This window comes from Passer domesticus, chromosome 10, assembly GCF_036417665.1.
Source record: "Passer domesticus isolate bPasDom1 chromosome 10, bPasDom1.hap1, whole genome shotgun sequence".
Classification (NCBI taxonomy): domain Eukaryota; kingdom Metazoa; phylum Chordata; class Aves; order Passeriformes; family Passeridae; genus Passer; species Passer domesticus.
This window is the reverse complement of record NC_087483.1, coordinates 238,475-257,757: the sequence shown is the minus strand read 5'-3', so window position 1 is coordinate 257,757 and position 19,283 is coordinate 238,475. Positions and strand designations below refer to the sequence as shown.

The window sequence follows — 19,283 nt, the reverse complement described above, 5'->3', positions numbered from 1 at the left end:
TGCAGGGAATCTGAGCGTGGGCATGGACTGTGGGGCAATAAGGGCTGCCTGTCAGCTGATGCCAAATGCCTTCCTGCAGAGGCTGGGCTGAAGCTGCAGCCAGGCCAGGCTGGGAAACAGCCCTGCAGGGCGTGAAAGCAGCAGCAGGGCAGCGAGGCTGCCATGGATCCCTTCCCGCTGTGCCGGGCATGGCATGTCCAGATGTGCAGCCAAAGCCCCCGTCTGCTGAGTCCCAGGGGAAGCATGAGGGAAATGCAGCCACCTTGTCCTCCCTGCAGCACATCCTTCAGCATTTGCCACGTAATTTCTAATGGATTCTGGAATTTCTTGCCTGCCATGTCTTTGATCTCTTCTGGTGGAGGACCTTAAGAGAAAGTAGTTCCATTTCCCAGGAATGGATCCCACAAAAGCAGGGCTCAGCCTGTGGGGTCAGCAGGGACACACTACTCACCCCTGCCATGGGAGCTGGGCTTTTGTGCAGCATCCAAGGTAGGAGTTGTTGAAGGCGTCCCTGCAGACACATCTGTAACACAACATCCACAGAAGCTTCTGTCACCTGCTTCTTACCAGTCAGTCAAACATTACGCCGTGGTGGGACAGTGAGAACACACCTGCAGAATGCCCGGAGGGCTTCACAACTTCAGAGCGCCAGGCTAATGGAGAATTCTTCCCAGCATCCCAGTCTGGAAGCAAACCAAGATGAGAACTGTTTCCATTGTGTGCTAGGGCTGGCTCTGGCCCTGGGCTGGCGGCAGGGCTCCCGCTCGGGGCTGCTCCTGTGCATTGGGCCTCTGGGCACTCAGGGCCAGCTCCGCAGCAGCTGCAGCGCCAGGGACGTTGCTGCACCAGTCCCGTTTCCCCGGGGCTCTGAACCAGCTCCAGAGGCCTGGAAGCCGAGGCGCCTCCAGCTTTGGCTGCTGCCAGGCCGGGCAAGGGCAGGCCCTGGGGGAAGAGCTGCTGCCACACAGCCCTGGCCAGGGCTGAGCCCGGCACAGCAATTACCTGCTGTGCCTGTGCCCGTGTCTGGCTTTGCCTTCTTTCCTGCAGCAGGGGCTGGCATTGAAGATGGAGTGCTTCCTTCAAGAAATGCCACCTTCCACTGAAGCCCTATGTCCATCTCTTGACAAAAGAAGGGAGACAGCTGCATCAGATGGAGCTGTTTCCAACTGGGTGGTGGTATCAGTGGTAATATTTGTGAAATTTAATTAGCAGGAAAATGGTCAGGTTATGGTGGCATGATGAGAGCACTTCCACCTCCAAACAGCCACCCTTTTCCTAATCTGCAGGGCTGGATATAGTGGGGGATCTCAGGGTGTGTTACAGTTTGGGCTGCCTGTCAGCTGATGCCAAATAACTGCCTACAGAGGCTGGGCAGAAGCTGCAGCCAGGCCAGGCTGGGAAACAGCCCTGCAGGATGTGAAAGCAGCAGCGGGGCAGTGAGGCTGCCATGGATCCCTTCCCACTGTGCCGGGCACGGCGTGTCCAGATGTGCAGCCAAAGCCCCCGGCTGCTGAGTCCCAGGGGAAGCATGAGGGAAATGCACCCACCTTGTCTTGTCTGCAGGAGTTCCTTCAGCTCTTGCCTCATCTCTTTGGGTGATTCCAGGGATATCTTGTCTGTTCTGTCTTGGATCTTCCCTGTTGGAGTACCTTAGAGAAAAATATTTCCATTTCCCAGGAATGGATCCTACAAAAGCAAGGCTCAGCCTGTGGGGTCAGCAGGGACACACTACTCACCCCTGTGATGGGAGCTGGGCATGAGTGCAGCATCCAAGGTAAGAGCTGGAGAAGTCCTCCCTGTAGACACATCTGTAACACAAAAGCCACAGAAGCTTCTGTCACCTGGTGCCTGCCCGCTTGTCTACAATTCTTCCTTGGTGGCACACTGAGAACATACCTGCAGGAGGCTCCAAGGGCTTCAAAACGTTATTCATCCAAGCTGATGGAGAAGCCTTCCCAGCACCCTCATCTAGAACGGAGCACAGATGAGAACACTTTCCAGGGTGTGCTGGGATCCCCTTCTGCCACAGAGAACTGGGCACTGCCAGGGGGACGGCTAAGGCTGTAGGAGCCAGATGTGAATAGACATGGCCAAAGGTGCACAGGGGCCTGGGGAGCTCTGGGCTGGCTCCTGGTCACTCTCCACACTCTTTCCCTGCCCACGGCAACATCCCTGGGAGGGGTGGCTGGAGCAGCGCAATGGCCTCAGGCCTCTCTCCTTCACATACAAAAGAAATCCTCACAAAAGCCCCGGGGAAAACTGCAGCAGGCAGTGCCACAGCTGTCGATCCCTCCCTCTGTCCCTCCCGCCCTCCTTCTGCCTCGACACCTCCCACAGCCCAAGGGCAAACAGCCAGGACCTCTCAAGACACACTGCAGCCTTGCTCTCCCCCTCTGTCCTTTCCCCACCGTGGGCACCCCGTGCAGTCGCTCCCAGGTTTCAGGACATGTCTCCCACGGAGGGACCCCAGCAGGACTGCTCAGTTACCCGAGTGCCCTGAGCCTGCTCGGGATAATTCCCCTGGGCTGTGCCGCTCTAGTCCAGGCTGTGCCCGCGCTGCCAAGCAGCAGAGAGGGCAGCTCAAGCCTCAGCTGGGCTCAGGCCCAGAGGCACAGCAATTACCTCCTGTGCCTGTGCGTGGCATGGCCTCCCTTCCTGCAGCAGAGGCTGGCATGGAGCACCTGCTTCCTCTGGGAAACTCCGCCTTATGCCCAGCCTCTCCATCCACTTTTGGCAAAAGGAAGAGGTGTGGGATCGCGTTGGTTCGCTCTCTGCACCCCCAAGTTTATGTTTGGTATGGTCTTGGGATGTACACTCCTCCTCTCTTTGTCTATCATCCCTTACCCCTCCCAGTTATAGGAATGTATCCATTTAACCTCCTCCCAGACCCCTGTCCGTCACTCAGTAGCCAGACCCACCTTCTAGAATCTTCCATCAGATCTGTCAAGTGATTGGTTCAGGGGCCTGGGCCACTCCCTTTCCCTAGTTCTATTTGTTACACAAGTTGTCAATAGGTTGCATGTTACACCCCCCCGAACCTCTGATTGGTTGATGTTCTCGCTTTAAAAAGCACTGTCGAGCATTGTTCGAGGTCTTCAGTCGGTTTCTACCCTGGTGAATAAACCGGACTGTGTTACCCCTGGAGATCGTCTCTGTCTATTTCTGCGGATTGCAGTCACTGCCTCTTCGCTGTGAGTCCTCGTCACCTCAAGGCTGAAAAGCCTTAGGCGCTCTCCCAACCCCGTGTGGGCATAGGAGTACGCCCCTGTGCTGCCGGTGTCGCTGGCCACAGCCAGCCGGGATTTCAGTTGAGGCCAGCCGCCGCTGCAGTTTGGCGCCCAACGTGGGGCTGCCGTGAACACCTCCGGAGCCCACGGACGAGGATTCCAGAATCCCAGGACGCAGTCCGTTGGATTTGGATTTATATCTTCTTGGTCGTCAAACTACCTCTGGGTGAGCAGACCCCGTTTTAGTGGGTGGCGCTCCCCGAGGATTGGGATTGGCAGCTCCTAGCACCCCAGGAGTCGGTCCCGCCGCAGAATCCACCCTCCTCGGACCCTTCCCTGGACCTACCACCGAGTGTGAGTTTCCTTCCTTTCTCTTCTTTCCCTTTCATCTCACCCCCGTCTTTTTACATTTCTGTTGTATTTTAGTTGACGGTTTCGTCCGTCCGGGCCGTTTTGCCGGTCCCTTTAGATTAAAATCCTGCAGGTCATTTTCACCAGCTGGCGGTGTCCGGCGACGGGGTTCGGTTTGGTGGTCCCTCTTTTTTCTTCCCCTAGTTCTATTTTCCGAGGTTGGGCGGTTTGGGTTGTGATTTTAACATTCTGAAATGGGTGCCAAGGTTTCCACAACCCACAGGAGACTTGTTGAAAAAGTTAAAGGGGTTCTTGTTGTGGGGGGTTTTGAAAATATTAACAAAAAAGAAATAAAAAGGTTAGTCGCTTGGCTACTCTCCCAATTCCCTGCGACCACCCCTGAGCAGATTGTTAGTCATGTATTTTGGTCCCATGTTTGTCTTAAAGCGGAAAGCATGTGCCGCTCAGGGGATTCGCAAATGCTCAAAATCGCGTTTTTATGTTCCCAGCTTCGGGACCTTTTAAAATCACAGGCAGAATTGAGGAAGCAGTCGAGCACAAGTTGTCCACCCGGTTTTTGCGGTTCTCATTCCCCGAGCCCTCACTCCTTACCCTCTACCCCGAAATCTGGGATTTTGAAGAGAGCATCTCGTGAAGGCAGCACGCAGGGTTCATACCATCTCCCTGGCTCTCTTCAGAATGTCCACTCCCCCCGCCGGAGGAGTCCTGGCCAGACTCCTCGGGATTCGTCCTACCCTCCTTTTTCCCCAGTTCGTGTTCTCCGAGGTTCAAAGCGTTCTGTTCGGTTTTACCCTCCTCCTTCTCCTTCCCCCTCAGATGATTCACTGGCCCAAGATGGCGTCAGTGAATCACAAAATGGCGGGTGCCGCATGGCGTTTCCCGCCAATCCTCCTTCTTCTTCCCATAATCCTTTTTTCTCTCCCCGAAATCCCTTCAATCATTTTGACTCCTCCCTTTCTCCTCCTTCCGCTCCGCCCCTGCCTTCTCCTCCTACTCCTCCCAGTGTAGCGCCGCCCTCGGAACCAGCCCCTCCCATGTGCCACGCCTCAAAGGCGGGGACACCTCCATCTGTCTCCGCCCCCGTCCTTGGCCCCTCCTCCTCCGCTCCAAGTTCCGGTTCCCACGGTATCCCTTCCGGTTCCCACAGTTCGGCGGCAGCTGGGAGGGGGGTTGGGAGCCGGGACCCGGGGCCGCTGCCCACCCTGTCCGCGGCTCCGGTCACTTACCACCCGGGGGCGGAGGGGAGAGTCCAGGCCCAGTGGATCCCTTTCCCAAATTCGACAATCAAGGAACTGTGCAAGGCCCAGAAGGATTACTCACGGGAGAGTGAATTCTTCCGGGGTATCCTGAGGGCCACACTCACAGATGCGGTGATCATCCCTGCCGATCTGCGGCGGATTTTTTCGTGCTTGTTGAATCCCACTGAATTCCTCATTTGGGAGTCGAAATGGAAAAAGGAAATTAGTAAAACGTTACCATCGCTGTGGGACAATACAAGCACCGGCGTAGACTCAGAGGGGGGAATTTTGACCACCGACCACCTGAGTGGGGAGGGGGCCTGGGCGGACGGAAATTATCAAGCATGGTACATCCCCTCAGATGCGTTGAAATCCACTACCTTAGCAGCACAGAAAGCCTTTTTTAGCCTAAAATCACCGTCTACTCCTTCGGTATCATATTCCAAAATTACCCAGTCAGATAATGAACCTTTTCTTTTATTTGTTGAGAGGCTTCGAAAGGCCATTGACCTTCAAGTTAAAGATGAGAATACTCGAGCAGGAATCTTAACAGAAGTGGCGGCCACCAATGCCAACGCTGCATGCAAAGCCGCCATTCTTAGCCTTCCTCTCGACCCACCACCGGAACTCCCTCAGATGCTGGAAGTTTGCGAAAGGAAGGTTGCCGTTCTCCCAGAAGAACCTGGCCCAGCCCTTCGGCCTCCTGCTCGTCGTGTTGCTGCTGCCAATTCCGAGGACATTGCCGCTGCTGTCACTCCCGCCTTCCGACACACTCCGCGACCAGTCCGTCGACCACCGTCTGGCACCGATGCACCGTGCCATCTTTGCCAACAAACTGGCCATTGGATGCCTGATTGTCCCTTGCGGCAAGAATTCATAAATTTCAAAAGCCATCAGAGGCCTCAGGGGACAAATCAGCGTCCAAAAAACTAATTGCTGAGCGCGCTTCCTCCCCGCGCTCTGAAACAAATAGGGTAGGCAGTTGGCCATCTGGCGGGGAGGGAGAGAGAAGGGAGGATTTCCATCAGGCTTCCCAACAGTGCCTGCCTGAGTCACAACACCTGTCTGGGTTGACCAAACCATTCTTTATGTCGCAACCGGTTTTGACCACTTTTTCGAATTTTTCTCCTTACAGACTTCAACTCACAAAATCACTTTACCTCACCGACTCGGACTTCCACGACGTCTCCGTTTGCCCAAACGTGCCAGGTACCTGGTGGTGGGTCAAAAGTAAGTACGTTGTCGTCGGAGACACAAAACACACGCCAGAGCATGTCACCATCCTACCTGGCCTCTTGACATCCAACATCCAGCAGTTCTCCGTTGCACTTTACTGCACACGCCCCCCCGTCTTTCTGCCGAAAGGGCAGGTGATAGCACAAGCTATCCCTGTCCCTGAGTTAGACCTACCTCACACTTTACCATCACTACAAGGATCACATACCGTGGCTTGGTCCCAAGTTGTGTCCAGGGACAAGCCACGATTGACATGTTGCCTGCAGAAAGATGGGGATGTTACCACACTCAATGGGCTTTTGGACACTGGGGCAGACGTGACGATCATTCCCGCAAGGCAGTGGCCGTCACAGTGGGAACTGCAAGACGTGGCAGGACACATCCAGGGTGTAGGAGGGGTCCAATTAGCGAAACAGTCCAAGAACATCGTGCAAATTATGGGGCCCGACGGGCAATTGGCATCTGTCCGCCCGTTCGTTTTAGATTACGCGGAACCCCTGTGGGGAAGAGACCTCCTTGCCCAGTGGGGAGCCACAATTGATCTTCCATCGGCTCCCCAGGTTTTTCGGGCAGCGGCCACTGAGGAGCGCCCTACCCAAAAATTAGTTCGGAAAACAGATATTCCAGTTTGGGTAGAGCAGTGGCCGCTTTCTAATAAAAAATTAAAGGCGCTCCAGGAGCTCGTGGAGGAGCAGCTGCAGAAAGGACACTTGGTTGAAACCACATCACCTTGGAATTCACCAGTGTTTGTTATTAAAAAACCTAATAAAGATAAGTGGCGGCTCCTTCACGACCTTCGCAAAATTAATGATGTCATCGAGAATATGGGGTCTCTTCAGCCAGGGATGCCGTCCCCAGCGATGCTCCCACAAAATTATCATCTGGCCGGCATCGACATAAAGGATTGTTTCTTTCAAATTCCCTTGCACCCGGATGATGCCCCACGTTTCGCCTTCTCGGTACCTACCATCAACCGAGAAGCCCCAAGGAAGAGATACCACTGGCGAGTTCTCCCGCAAGGGATGAAAAATAGCCCTGTCATCTGCCAGTGGTACGTCTCTTCCTTGCTGTCCCCGGTACGTGCAGCAACAACGGAGACAATCATCCATCACTATATGGATGACATTCTAGTCTGTGCTCCGACCAAGGACGTACTTACTCACGCGCTTGACCTGACAATCAATTCATTGGTTGCTGCAGGTTTCGAGCTTCAACAAGAAAAAATTCAACGGATGCCGCCCTGGAAGTACCTGGGCCTTGAAATTGGCAGACGCACAATTGTGCCCCAAAAATTATCAATTCGGCCTCACGTTCGGACCTTAGCTGATGTTCAGCAGCTGTGTGGAGCCTTGAACTGGGTGAGACCTTGGCTGGGCATCTCTACAGAAGACCTGGCCCCCCTTTTCAATTTATTGAAAGGGGGAGAGGAGCTAAGTTCTCCGAGGACTCTCACCCCAGAGGCACGAACAGCATTGGAAAAGATTCAGGCGTCCATTTCTGAACGGCAAGCTCATCGATACATTCAAGAATTGCCATTCAAATTTATCATCTTAGGAAAATTGCCACACCTCCACGGGGTGATTTTTCAATGGGATCAATCATTCAAAAAGGACCAAAAGGTTAAGGATCCCCTCTTAATCATAGAGTGGGTTTTCCTTAGCCATCATCGGTCCAAAAGAATGACACGGCCACAAGAACTGGTGGCAGAACTGATCCGCAAGGCTCGTCTGCGGATCAGGGAGCTGGCAGGTGTGGACTTCGAGTGCATCCACATTCCAATCCAATTAAGTTCGGGCCATTTTACGAAGGCGATGCTGGAACACCTACTGCAGGAAAATGAGTCACTGCAATTCGCGCTGGATAGCTACTCCGGACAAATTTCCATTCATCGTCCGGCCCACAAATTTTTCAATTCGGATGTTCAATTTCATCTTTCATTAAAATCTGTTCAGAGTCGAACTCCTTTGGAGGCTTTGACCGTTTTTACTGACGCGTCTGGAGCATCCCACAAGTCAGTGATGACTTGGAAGGATCCTCAAACTCAGCGGTGGGAGGCTGATATTAGAGAGGTCAAGGGATCACCTCAAATAGCTGAGTTAGACGCAGTCGTCCGAGCCTTCGAGAAGTTCACTGAACCTTTCAATTTAGTCACTGATTCGGCATATGTAGCTGGAGTGGTGTCCCGTGCGGAGAATGCGATCCTGCAGGAGGTGTCCAACAGCACGCTGTTCGTTTTGCTCTCAAAACTTATTAGGTTAGTCTCCCACCGAGAGCAACCCTATTATGTGATGCACGTGAGGTCCCACACAGATTTGCCAGGGTTCATTATGGAAGGAAACAGGAGGGCCGATGCCCTTGCTTCTCCTGCCCAAATGGCCCCGCTCCCAGATGTGTTCGAACAAGCTAAGATCAGCCACCAGTTGTTCCACCAAAATGCCCCCGGCCTGGTTCGTCAGTTTAAGATCACCCGAGAACAGGCTAGGGCAATCGTGGCCACATGTCCCCAGTGCCAAAATCACCAGCTTCCGTCCATCACTTTAGGCACCAACCCCCGTGGGCTGAGTAGTTGTGAGGTGTGGCAGATGGACGTCACACATATTACTGAATTCGGACGACTCTCTTATGTCCATGTATCTGTAGACACCTTTTCCAATGCGATTTATGCCTCTGCCCACACAGGGGAGAAGGCTAATGATGTTAAGAAACACCTGTTGTTGGCTTTCTCCGTGCTGGGCATCCCAAAGTGTATCAAAACAGATAACGGCCCGGCGTATAAGTCCAGGGAGGTTCGAAGCTTCCTGCAGCAATGGGGAATAGAACACAAGACTGGCATCCCCTATTCCCCGACAGGCCAAGCCGTGGTGGAAAGGGCCCATCAGAGCCTGAAAAGGGTCTTAAGTCAGCAGTATTCGGCAATGAAGGTGGACCCCCCACAGATCCGCCTGGCAAGAGCTTTATATACCATCAACTTTTTAAATTGCTCTTTCGGTAACCTGAACCCTCCTATTGTGCGGCACTTTGGGCAAAATGACACCTTAAAACTCAAAGCCCGACCACCGGTCTTAGTTAAAGATCCCGAGACGTGGAAGACGGAGGGGCCCTTCGATCTAGTAACCTGGGGGAGAGGATACGCTTGTGTATCCACCCCCTCAGGATTGAAATGGGTCCCCTCCAAGTGGGTCAAGCCTTTCGTTCCCAAGAAACAAACAGCTTTGGGTGTTGTGACGCAGGTCGAAGAGGCCTGTTGAAGACGGAAGCGGAAGCCTTTTTCCGGGGACCTTGATCTCTCCCCAAGACCAAACCAACTCTTTTAATATAATCAATCTCTTTTATATGTCTTACCGTTGTAGAGCCCAGAATATGATAACCCAGACAAGATCCATCCTGCCACCGGTCGCCATCGCCATCATTGCCTTCTGGTGCGCGACCCTGCCAACATCACAGCCGTGGGTTGTTCCCCAACCCAAGAGGAATGTGTGGAAGACTCTTGCCAGCGCCCTCGGCCAAGACAGCATCTGCCTAACCACCGCGTCAGCGACAGACCCCTTGTCCACCTGCCTTGTGGGGATCCCAATCTCTCCAGATGAGTTACCCGATACCCTTTATCCTTCCCTTGAACCCTTATTTAATAATAAAATCAATTGCCCCTCTAATCTCTACCCCAATGTCGCCTGGAGAAAGTTTTCCAATCGTTTAAATCAATCAAAGTCTGAACCAACTGAATTCACGTTACTCGGTTCCTCCACAGCCCATTTTTGTTTTCAGTTCTTCCCATTCCCGGGTCAGGATGAGAAATCATATACACCAATCATATCATCGAATCACACCGCCGGGAATTGGTGCTCTTCCCTGTCCCAAATTACAATCCCCATCACCTTAAATGATAAACCTAAGTCCCTTCCCAATGGTTTGTTTTTGATTTGTGGAAACCGAGCTTGGCAAGGCATCCCCTCTCGCCTTCTCGGAGGTCCGTGTACTATAGGCCGGTTGACGCTGTTTACACCCAGCAAAGATCAAATTGTTAATTGGCCAAAGATAAAGGTCACACCAAATTCGAACCGCACCAAAAGAGATTTGAAAAATTTGGATAATACGTGCGACGAAGAAATTGTGCATTGGGGTAAACCAGAAGAAGTAGCATGGATCACCTTCCTTCCTTGGGTGGCCGTTGCTCAAGCTCTAGGTGAATTGGGCCACCTAGAGTGCTGGGTGGCAAAACAAGCAAATTTAACATCAACTGTGCTCAGTGACCTTCTAGAAGACGAGGAAATAACAAGGCAGGCAACATTGCAAAACAGGGCAGCAATAGATTTTCTGTTGCTGCTCCACGATCACAAATGTGACGAATTTGAGGGGCTCTGTTGCTTGAATCTGTCATCGAAAGCCGAGGACGTCCGAATCTCCATCAGTAAAATGAAAGACATGATAAATCAGATTAAGGAAGAGTCTGCAGACTGGTTGGGGAACCTGTTCACAGGATGGGGGTTGTCTGGGTGGGTGTCCTCCGTTCTAAAAACTGTTGTCTTAATCTTATTTATTCTATTGTTAATATCTGTTACGGTATGCATTGTTTGGAATGTCTTAAAAGGACTTTTGTTGAAGTTAACGTCCCCTGTGGAGATCAACCGAGTAGTAGCAAGAGAAGAAGACGAACTATATGAAGAAGATTTTGAAATCCCGCAAGACGCGGACTACCCCGGTTGGAACTCTTTCTCAGAGGACAGTTTTTGATTTATTACGTTTCCTTCTTTCAATTTTCTTTTAAAACAAAAAAGGGGGAGATGTGGGATCGCGTTGGTTCGCTCTCTGCACCCCCGAGTTTATGTTTGGTATGGTCTTGGGATGTACACTCCTCCTCTCTTTGTCTATCATCCCTTACCCCTCCCAGTTATAGGAATGTATCCATTTAACCTCCTCCCAGACCCCTGTCCGTCACTCAGTAGCCAGACCCACCTTCTAGAATCTTCCATCAGATCTGTCAAGTGATTGGTTCAGGGGCCTGGGCCACTCCCTTTCCCTAGTTCTATTTGTTACACAAGTTGTCAATAGGTTGCATGTTACACCCCCCCGAACCTCTGATTGGTTGATGTTCTCGCTTTAAAAAGCACTGTCGAGCATTGTTCGAGGTCTTCAGTCGGTTTCTACCCTGGTGAATAAACCGGACTGTGTTACCCCTGGAGATCGTCTCTGTCTATTTCTGCGGATTGCAGTCACTGCCTCTTCGCTGTGAGTCCTCGTCACCTCAAGGCTGAAAAGCCTTAGGCGCTCTCCCAACCCCGTGTGGGCATAGGAGTACGCCCCTGTGCTGCCGGTGTCGCTGGCCACAGCCAGACGGGATTTCAGTTGAGGCCAGCCGCCGCTGCAAGAGGGACAGCTGGATCAGGTGGGGCTGTTCCCCACTGGGGAGGTGGCGCCTTCAGGAGGGAATGCTTGTCAAAACATGGCTAAGAATCAGGAAATCCCTATAAACATTTTGGGAAGGCCAGGGCCCTCCCTTCTCCAAACTGGTGCCCTTTCTGTTCTACCCGGCGACTGGAAAATTGCAGGGGATCTCAGGCCTGTGGTGCAATTAGGCGGCCTGTCAGCTGATGCCAAATGCCTTCCTGCAGGGGCTGGGCAGAAGCTGCAGCCAGGCCAGGCTGGGAAACAGCCCTGCAGGGCGTGAAAGCAGCAGTGGGGCAGAGAGGCTGCCATGGATCCCTTCCCGCTGTGCCGGGCATGGCGTGTCCAGATGTGCAGCCAAAGCCCCCAGATGCTGAGTCCCAGGGGAAGCATGAGGCAAATGCACCCACCTTCTCCTGCCTGCTGCATTTCCTTCAGCATTTGCCTCATGTTTTCGGATGGATCATGGGGTTTCTGGTGTCCTGTAGCTTTGTTCTTTCCCCTCGGAGGACCTTGGAGCAACAGAATTCCATTTCCCAGGAATGGATCCCACAAAAGCAGGGCTCAGCCTGTGGGGTCAGCAGGGACACACTACTCACCTCTGCGATGGGAGGCAGGCTTCCGTGCAAGAATCAGCAAAGGAGCTGGAGAAGTCCTCCCTGCAGACACACCTGTAACTCAACAGCCACAGAAGCTTCTGCCATCTCTGCTGATCTGCACGGGCACCACTGAGCCGCAGGAGGGGTGAGGGGATCACACAGGGCGAGGGCACACACGTGCATGGTTCTGTGCTGGCACCTGCAGTGATGCCCCCCTGGCCCAGCTTTGGGCTCTGAGCTGGCAGCTCTCCTAGGGGAAAGGCCTTGACCTACCCTCAGCATCTCCCACAGCCTCAGTCCTGGACGTGGCTTGGGAAGCTGCACCACCTTCACCAGCAGGTTCAGCTGCAAAGAAAGGCAGGACAGAAGACCTGTAAATCCACCAACAGAAACACCAGCCAAACCTCACTAAAAAAGTCACCACTACTCCTTGAAGTAAAATAGACTGATGCATGTTCAGACCTAAGCTTGTAAGCTGTAAAACCCATTGTTAGGAGAAGTAAAATATTTTATTTTAAACTGTATTATTCATGAGGTTGTTTTAAGTGAACTGAATATTTAAGGTGTGATATGCAAATTTATTTCAAAAAATAAAATATTTTTGTGCTTTTGTTATAACAGAGAAAAGAAATAGAAGTAAAAGCTAATGAAACACTGTAAAGAATATATTAGAACAATAATATGATTCGTGAAAAATCGGAAAAAAAAAAGTATATAAGATACAAACCAGATTTAAGTTCCAAGAAACACAAAAAGTAACATTAAATCAGATAGGATATAACAAAAGCCGTTAGATATTTAATAAGGATCAAATTAAAATAAAGGAAAACAGCCAAGTATAGCTGAAAGAAAGAGAAGTGTACAGACTAATTACAACTTTACAGCTAAAATGTCAAAGAAATAAAACTATAACAATTAGAAATAAGCAGATGCTATCCTAAATCCTGAAAAACAATTTAAAAGGCTCTTATAAATCTTATGAAGTAAATACTGAGAATGAGACGAATGACATCAGTGACTAGATCCCAAGGTGTAAGCTCTGCTACCAAGAAGATACACGTCTTGGCCCTTTGGCTGCAACCCAAAGGGGCTTTGAGAGAGCTAGAGAGTTAAAACTGCAGAGGATTATTGTCACTGTATCAGTCATCCAAGCCCAAAAAGAATAAGCCATATGCACACTCCCAAGTTAGTGTAGTACGCTATAATTTTAACAAATTCAGAAGGTGCACTATGAGTAGTAAAAGACACTGGAATAAAGAAAATGTGAAATATAGCAAAAAGAGTAAAATGGCAAAATTTGTAAGCAATATATTAAAACTTTTTGTTCTGGAAGAGCTAGAGAAGAAATAAATCCTGAGAGTAGAATAAAGCAAATTGCTCAAGAATTAGAAAACAAGAACATGAGACAGTTATAAAGACACATTTTAGCAGGCAACATAAGAAAACATGAAAAACTTATTTTACAAATATTACCAGCCTTAAACGACTATGGAGTCAAAATATATCTAAAGTACAATAAGCACATGCATTGATATAAAAAAAATATAATTGACAATCCAAAGAAAAGAAATTAAATATTTAGAATAATCTACCTTATGAGAAGAGCTGTTAATTTTATACCCTGACTAGTAGTATGAAAGTGTAGTAGTCAAGTTTTATAAATACTAAACATAAAATTAGAAAATAAGTAAGCTTTGTCAAAGTGTACCCTAAAAGTACAAATTTAATAAATTAATAGAGAAAGGGAGGGATTCTGATAGATTGTATGCACAAATTCATGCTGAGACTACAGTAATCTCACCTAATGAAAATCCTAGCATAACAAAGGAGGGTTCTGGGCAATCAACATGCACCAAAATCCTAGCCTGAATATTCGTCCCCAGAAATGCTGATTCCAGAAGATTATTTGTCTGACCAAACCTCAGCAATGTGCATTCAATTTGCATCATCTATAAGATAAATGTGTGCCTCCTAGAATGCATATTGCATTTTCCTCTAACAAAGTGAATCTTTTACCAGTTTTGGGGAAACTCTCAGCAAGAGCAGCAGCAAGAAAGGAAAAAATACATGAATATTCAAAAAGGATAAAAACAACCATAAGAAAGCAGAAAAACTCCTGCCCTCCACACCGCTTGGAGCTTGGAAATGACCAAAAAAACTTTGAGAGAGCTGTCCCTTCGTGATGCACAGGGGAGAGAAATGCCCCACCTGTCTCATCTGACGCTGTTAGCCTGCTTCAGGGCCAATCTGATATTTGCTTCTAGATTTTCTACGACTGAATTTTAATTATGGAATAAATTCTCCTTATTAATCAAAAAAAGCTAATTCATTTAAAACATGCGAGACTCCTGGAACCCTCATCAGGCAACCCAAAATATCCCTTTGTGCCTCTTCAGGTCCAGGCCCAGATGATCCCACAGAAGGAAATGTGCCCTCAGCCCAGGGACGCTCAGCATGGGCTCCCCCATCCCCTCGGGGCCCCGCCGCTGGGCACAGCAGCCCCTGCCTGGCTCCTGCCTGCCCACACTGTGGCCATCCAAGGCTGCTCCTGGGCATGGAGCTCAGTCAGTGCTGGTGCCGGGTGGGCTTTGCTGCTGCTACCACGCAAACATAACTGTGAAAACTCCAACTCTTTATTTGAATATAAAATGTGGGCCATGCCCTGCCCTGCCAGACAAGGGCTGCCCACCTTCAGTCCTGGCTGGGGAACAGGACCAGGGGGCTCAGGGGCAGAGGTTCTCGTTGAGGAGCGGTGGGTTTTGGGATGGCCTCGTGACACTGCTGCAGCCATGGCAGGGCAGATAGGGGCAGAAGTGGAGAGCTGAGGTCATGGCTCAAATTCTCGCTGCCTGCGTTGTTAGGCTGGTCTTCTGGAGATGGAGAGGAGCACCTGTGAAGAGAGGAGGTGGCTGAGGCCCCAGCTGCCAGTGGCACACAGGGACCCTCCTGCACAGCTGGGCCCAGTCCTGGCCTCCACGGCTGCTCCTGGACATGGAGCTCAGGCAGTGCTGCTGCCAGGTGGGCTTTGCTGGTGCTACCTCCCAGGCACTCGCGTGACAACTGCATCTCTTTATTGCAGCAGAAGAGCTGATTTGGGAAGTGCTGTGCTGCCCCATTTCTTCAGCCCCACTAGCTGCCCACACCCACAGTGGCACTGGGCTGCCCCCAGAAAACTGTCGAATCTGTGCTGTGGCTGCAGGGCACAGCTGCTCTACAGCACAGGTGGACTGCCTTGGGGTTAGGACTGCAACGAGGGTAGGAACAAGGAACGGGGAGAGGTCTGCTCTATGTTTTCCGAAGGTGATTATTCTACAGACCATCAGGGGCAGGCCAACGCTGCACTAAAGGCATACACCAACTTACAATCTTGGCAGGGTCCCAGGGGAGGATACAATCTTTAGCCAATTGGGAGAAACTGAGGGTGGAACACCAGGTGGGGAATACAAGGTTTAAACCAATTGGGGATTACAGGGGAGGGGAAGAACTTAAACAAACCAATGGGGTTCCGAAGGATACAAAATTGATAGGAAAATTTCAAGAGCAAGGGGCAGGCTTGGTGATGGAGAAGGAAGACTTGCTCACCATATGATGATCGACAAGTCTCGTCTTTGTTCTCGAATCACCAATTATTATACACCTTTTAATTAGCTCATGCATAGTGCAAAATCCCAGCTCACCATTGGCTAACTAGCTATCAGCTATCTACATGCTGTTTTTGGTATAACTATTATCATTTTCCCAGGCTGTCCCGGTCTACCACCTGCTCGGTGCATTACTTCATCTGTGGGCCAAAGACACAGTTTAATTGGAATGGCAACTCCCCTCATTTTCTATCTTGGTCAAATTAATCTCACTGTGAGCTTTAGCTCAGAGCCAGCTTGTTACAAAGCTCTCAACATTTCCCCCATTTTCTTTTTGGGCCGGAAGTGTTGTTTTCCAAGCCCTTTTCATCATCTGACTCACTATTCTTTGTATGCAATTAAGCAAGCATGGTAATACAAGCATTAGCAATACTATCACACAATATCTCTATAGCATATTGATACAGAATGATCTGATAAATTCATACAACACATACTCTCAAATTCTTCACAACTATGGCCTTGAGCTAATAACAAGAAATCGATTGCTGCTCTATTCTGTAATACTGCATGATTTACACTTTGTACATCTTGAGACAGCATGTCCACTACCTGGGAGGTGGCGTTCAGTTCGTCTTTGGCCCAGCAGCCTAATTGCTTGGCCAAATTCATGGCCTTATTCGCTGCCCCTCCAGGTAAAAGTGTGGCTACTACTACCTGTTTCAGCTCGCTCCAGAATGTGGGTTGCCCTATTTGGCAGTCCCTCTGGAGCGAAGAGAACAGGACTTAAGTTGCTTGATGCAGTCGTCTAGTGCCTCCTCAACCCCAGAGTCCAGGCATGGCTGTGATTGAGGAGCTTTTACTTCTACCATAAGGTCCTGACACCACTCGATCCAATCGTCAGGAAGATGAACACAGGCACGTCACGCGTCGTTAGAGCAGGGCTGGAGGCATTGCAAATAGGGCCGCAATATCAGCGTCAGTTTGTTGTGCACCTTCTCTTTGTCCTCCGGTGAAAAGGCCGCGACGGTCTTCAACATGTGGCACAGCTCGAGTTCACTTTGCGGGGATCCACAAGGGTCCTGTTGGAGAGGAAACACAAAGATATCCCTTCTCCCAGTATAGTACCCTGGCAGCTACTCCTGCTACATAAAGGGAGTCAGTCACAATATTCAAAGGACCTTTTAGATTCATCATTGCCCATACTACAGCTAAAAGTTCCAATGTCTGTAGACTGTCCCTGGCATCTGCATCCAACAAATGTTATCGCCACTGTCTTTGCTGTTTCCATGTCACGGCTGCTCTCCTGGACTTTTTACCAGCGTCCGTAAAGGCCGTGATAGCCCCCCTTAATGGTGACAAACTCCGAATGGGCTTTGTTATCTAGTCCCATTCTGTCATCCACTGGAGGGGACTAGGATGCAGTTTCCCAGTCTCCACAACAGCTCCAGCTCCTAAAAGGGCTTCCTGGAGCTTCCCAGAGTTCACCAAATACCAGTCAAGCGTGTCCTTTTTGATGGGCAATGGTATTGTGGAAGGCTCCGCTCCTGTAACTTGGATTGCCCTAAAACGTCCTTTCTTTATGAGGGATGCAATAATTTCAATTTTCAGTCTCACAGTTCTCTGTTGCTGTAGCGGTGGAGAGAGCCACTCCAATAACCTGAGCTCCCCCGTTTTCTTTTCAAGCTGAGACAGGGCACCTGTTAAAACAGAAACAAATCCCACATCCCTGCAGGACTGAAGAATTTTCTCAAAATCCTGGAGGTGAAGAATGGGTCCTGGTTTCATTTTGCAATGTTACATAAAGAAATGTTAAGATAAGAGTAATTAGGGATCAATTTAGATAATACACATAATCAACAACACATACAAGATCAAAAAATTACTAAACACTATAACACTGAACTCTTATCCCAGAGTCTGCGACAGCTGATAAACCTTAAAATGACAGAGAATTGGAGAAATCATGTCCAGATTCATGTTTCTCCAAATCACCTCTGAAAATGGCTCAGCCGTCATAGATGGTCAAATTGCCAAATCAAAAGGACTTGAATACTTTTTGATGCAGAAAACATCTGGGTTGATTGTCAGTCACTCCATCCAAATAGAGTTAGAACTTGGCCAGAGCCCAAACTCTAATTGGTGAGTGTCACTTAACACATTTTCTAAACAGGATTTTTAAAAACAACTGTTATAAACAAGAAACCTTAGGGTTACAAACTAATTAAACTAGCAAATAATTGAATCCTTCTGAAGTTTCTGTCAAGACAGAGATTTTCCAAACACAGCAAACTTCTTGAATTCTCTGCTGGAGTATTCCTGTAATAATAATTAAAAGAACTACAAAACTGGCAATTTGGATAAAAACCCTCAGAAACATCTAAATAGTTAGGAAATAAAAAGACAGGATCTTAAAGATACATGTGTCTTGCAGGTGATCACACAAAATAATAGAAAAACACATGAAAGCTGGCTGTAAATACTACAACAATACCTTAATAATAATTCTTATCACAAAAATCAGAAAATTCCTTAACAAGAAGTGCTTGAAGGGGTTAAGACAACCTTCCTAAAGTATTCATCTAGTATTAACAACAATTACCATTTATCAGCATTACCTACAAAAACTAAAAATAACAAAGATTATAAACTTAATATCAATAATTCTTAAAACTTTGAAACTTGGATAGATATTTTAAAACAAAACTGAAAAAGATGACAGATAATCTTAAACACAAATAATTTCACTTAAAAAAAGGATAGTACAAAATAATTAGCACATTTACAAAATAATTAGCACATTTACATCCATTTATCTAATGCCATCTCTTAATGAATAGAAGAGAGCAAAGACTATAAAGCCCATAGTATACAGAAATATTATAGTTTAAATCTTCTCATATGTAGTCCAAACAGAAGCTAGGAAGTTTACTTAGACTCTGTCCCCCTAAAAGGTTGTTCTCGCCTCAGGCAAGGGAAAGGTAATAAAGTCATCAAACTCAAAGCCATCAAACCCAAATACTCAATCACTTTTAGAAAAACAAACACATTTACAAAAAAAAACTGGTAAACAAACTGTAAAGTCTGTGGAACAGTTGGGTGAAATGCCCCGTGTTTGTGAATGCACTGTGTGAATTTTCAGAAGTTTTCTATCCTGATCTTGAAGGAAATTCCTGACCTGTTTTTTCTCAGACACTTGTTTGAATTGCTGCGATGGGCTGTCTGCTGTGGTTGCCAGGCAGCTGTGACAGGGCGGTGCTTTGAGGAATGTCTGCCTGCACCCGTCTCCTGTGTGCTCCGGCACAGCCTCAGTCTGCGCTATCCCGGGGGTGCGGAAAGGAACGCTCTCGCCCGAACCCGCGCAGCCCCGATCTCCTTTGGGCTCCGCTCTGCTTGGATCTCCGCTCGGGCTGGTTCCCCCTGGCTCTGCGCCAACACCCGCAGCCAGCGGGAGCATGTCCCACACCGCTGGTGCTTTTGTGCGCTTGCAAAAAGCGAAAAAGCCCTCCTAGCTCCAGCTTTCGGGTTTTGCGTTACTGGTGTTCGTCTGCCGCCGCTAGCACCGGCACTGCGCTTAGTGCTGCCGCGTATTCGGTTGCCACGTATTCGGCCCCCGCGTCTCGCCTTGGCTGGCCCGGCCCTGGCTGG

At 49.3% G+C, this 19,283-nt stretch overlaps 2 protein-coding genes across 2 annotated transcripts in view; one reads left to right on the top strand and one right to left on the bottom strand.

The window, feature by feature from the left end:
• LOC135309330 (uncharacterized) overlaps positions 1 to 19,283 on the bottom strand; it is an 80,406-nt gene that overhangs the window by 14,125 nt on the left and 46,998 nt on the right. Inside the window, exons 23-29 of the mRNA XM_064435481.1 lie at positions 1,897 to 1,968; positions 1,737 to 1,808; positions 1,548 to 1,649; positions 1,003 to 1,119; positions 612 to 683; positions 452 to 523; positions 263 to 364 (exon numbers count right to left, since the gene is read on the bottom strand). Of these exons, the coding sequence (XP_064291551.1) occupies positions 263 to 364; positions 452 to 523; positions 612 to 683; positions 1,003 to 1,119; positions 1,548 to 1,649; positions 1,737 to 1,808; positions 1,897 to 1,968 (609 nt within the window). The remainder of the gene's footprint in view (positions 1 to 262; positions 365 to 451; positions 524 to 611; positions 684 to 1,002; positions 1,120 to 1,547; positions 1,650 to 1,736; positions 1,809 to 1,896; positions 1,969 to 19,283) is intronic.
• Positions 5,693 to 11,359, top strand: LOC135308416 (uncharacterized). The gene is made up of 3 exons (XM_064433326.1): positions 5,693 to 5,811; positions 5,973 to 6,067; positions 9,424 to 11,359. The coding sequence occupies exon 3, from the start codon at positions 9,434 to 9,436 to the stop codon at positions 10,802 to 10,804; it is 1,371 nt and encodes a 456-aa protein (XP_064289396.1). The 5' UTR covers positions 5,693 to 5,811; positions 5,973 to 6,067; positions 9,424 to 9,433; the 3' UTR covers positions 10,805 to 11,359.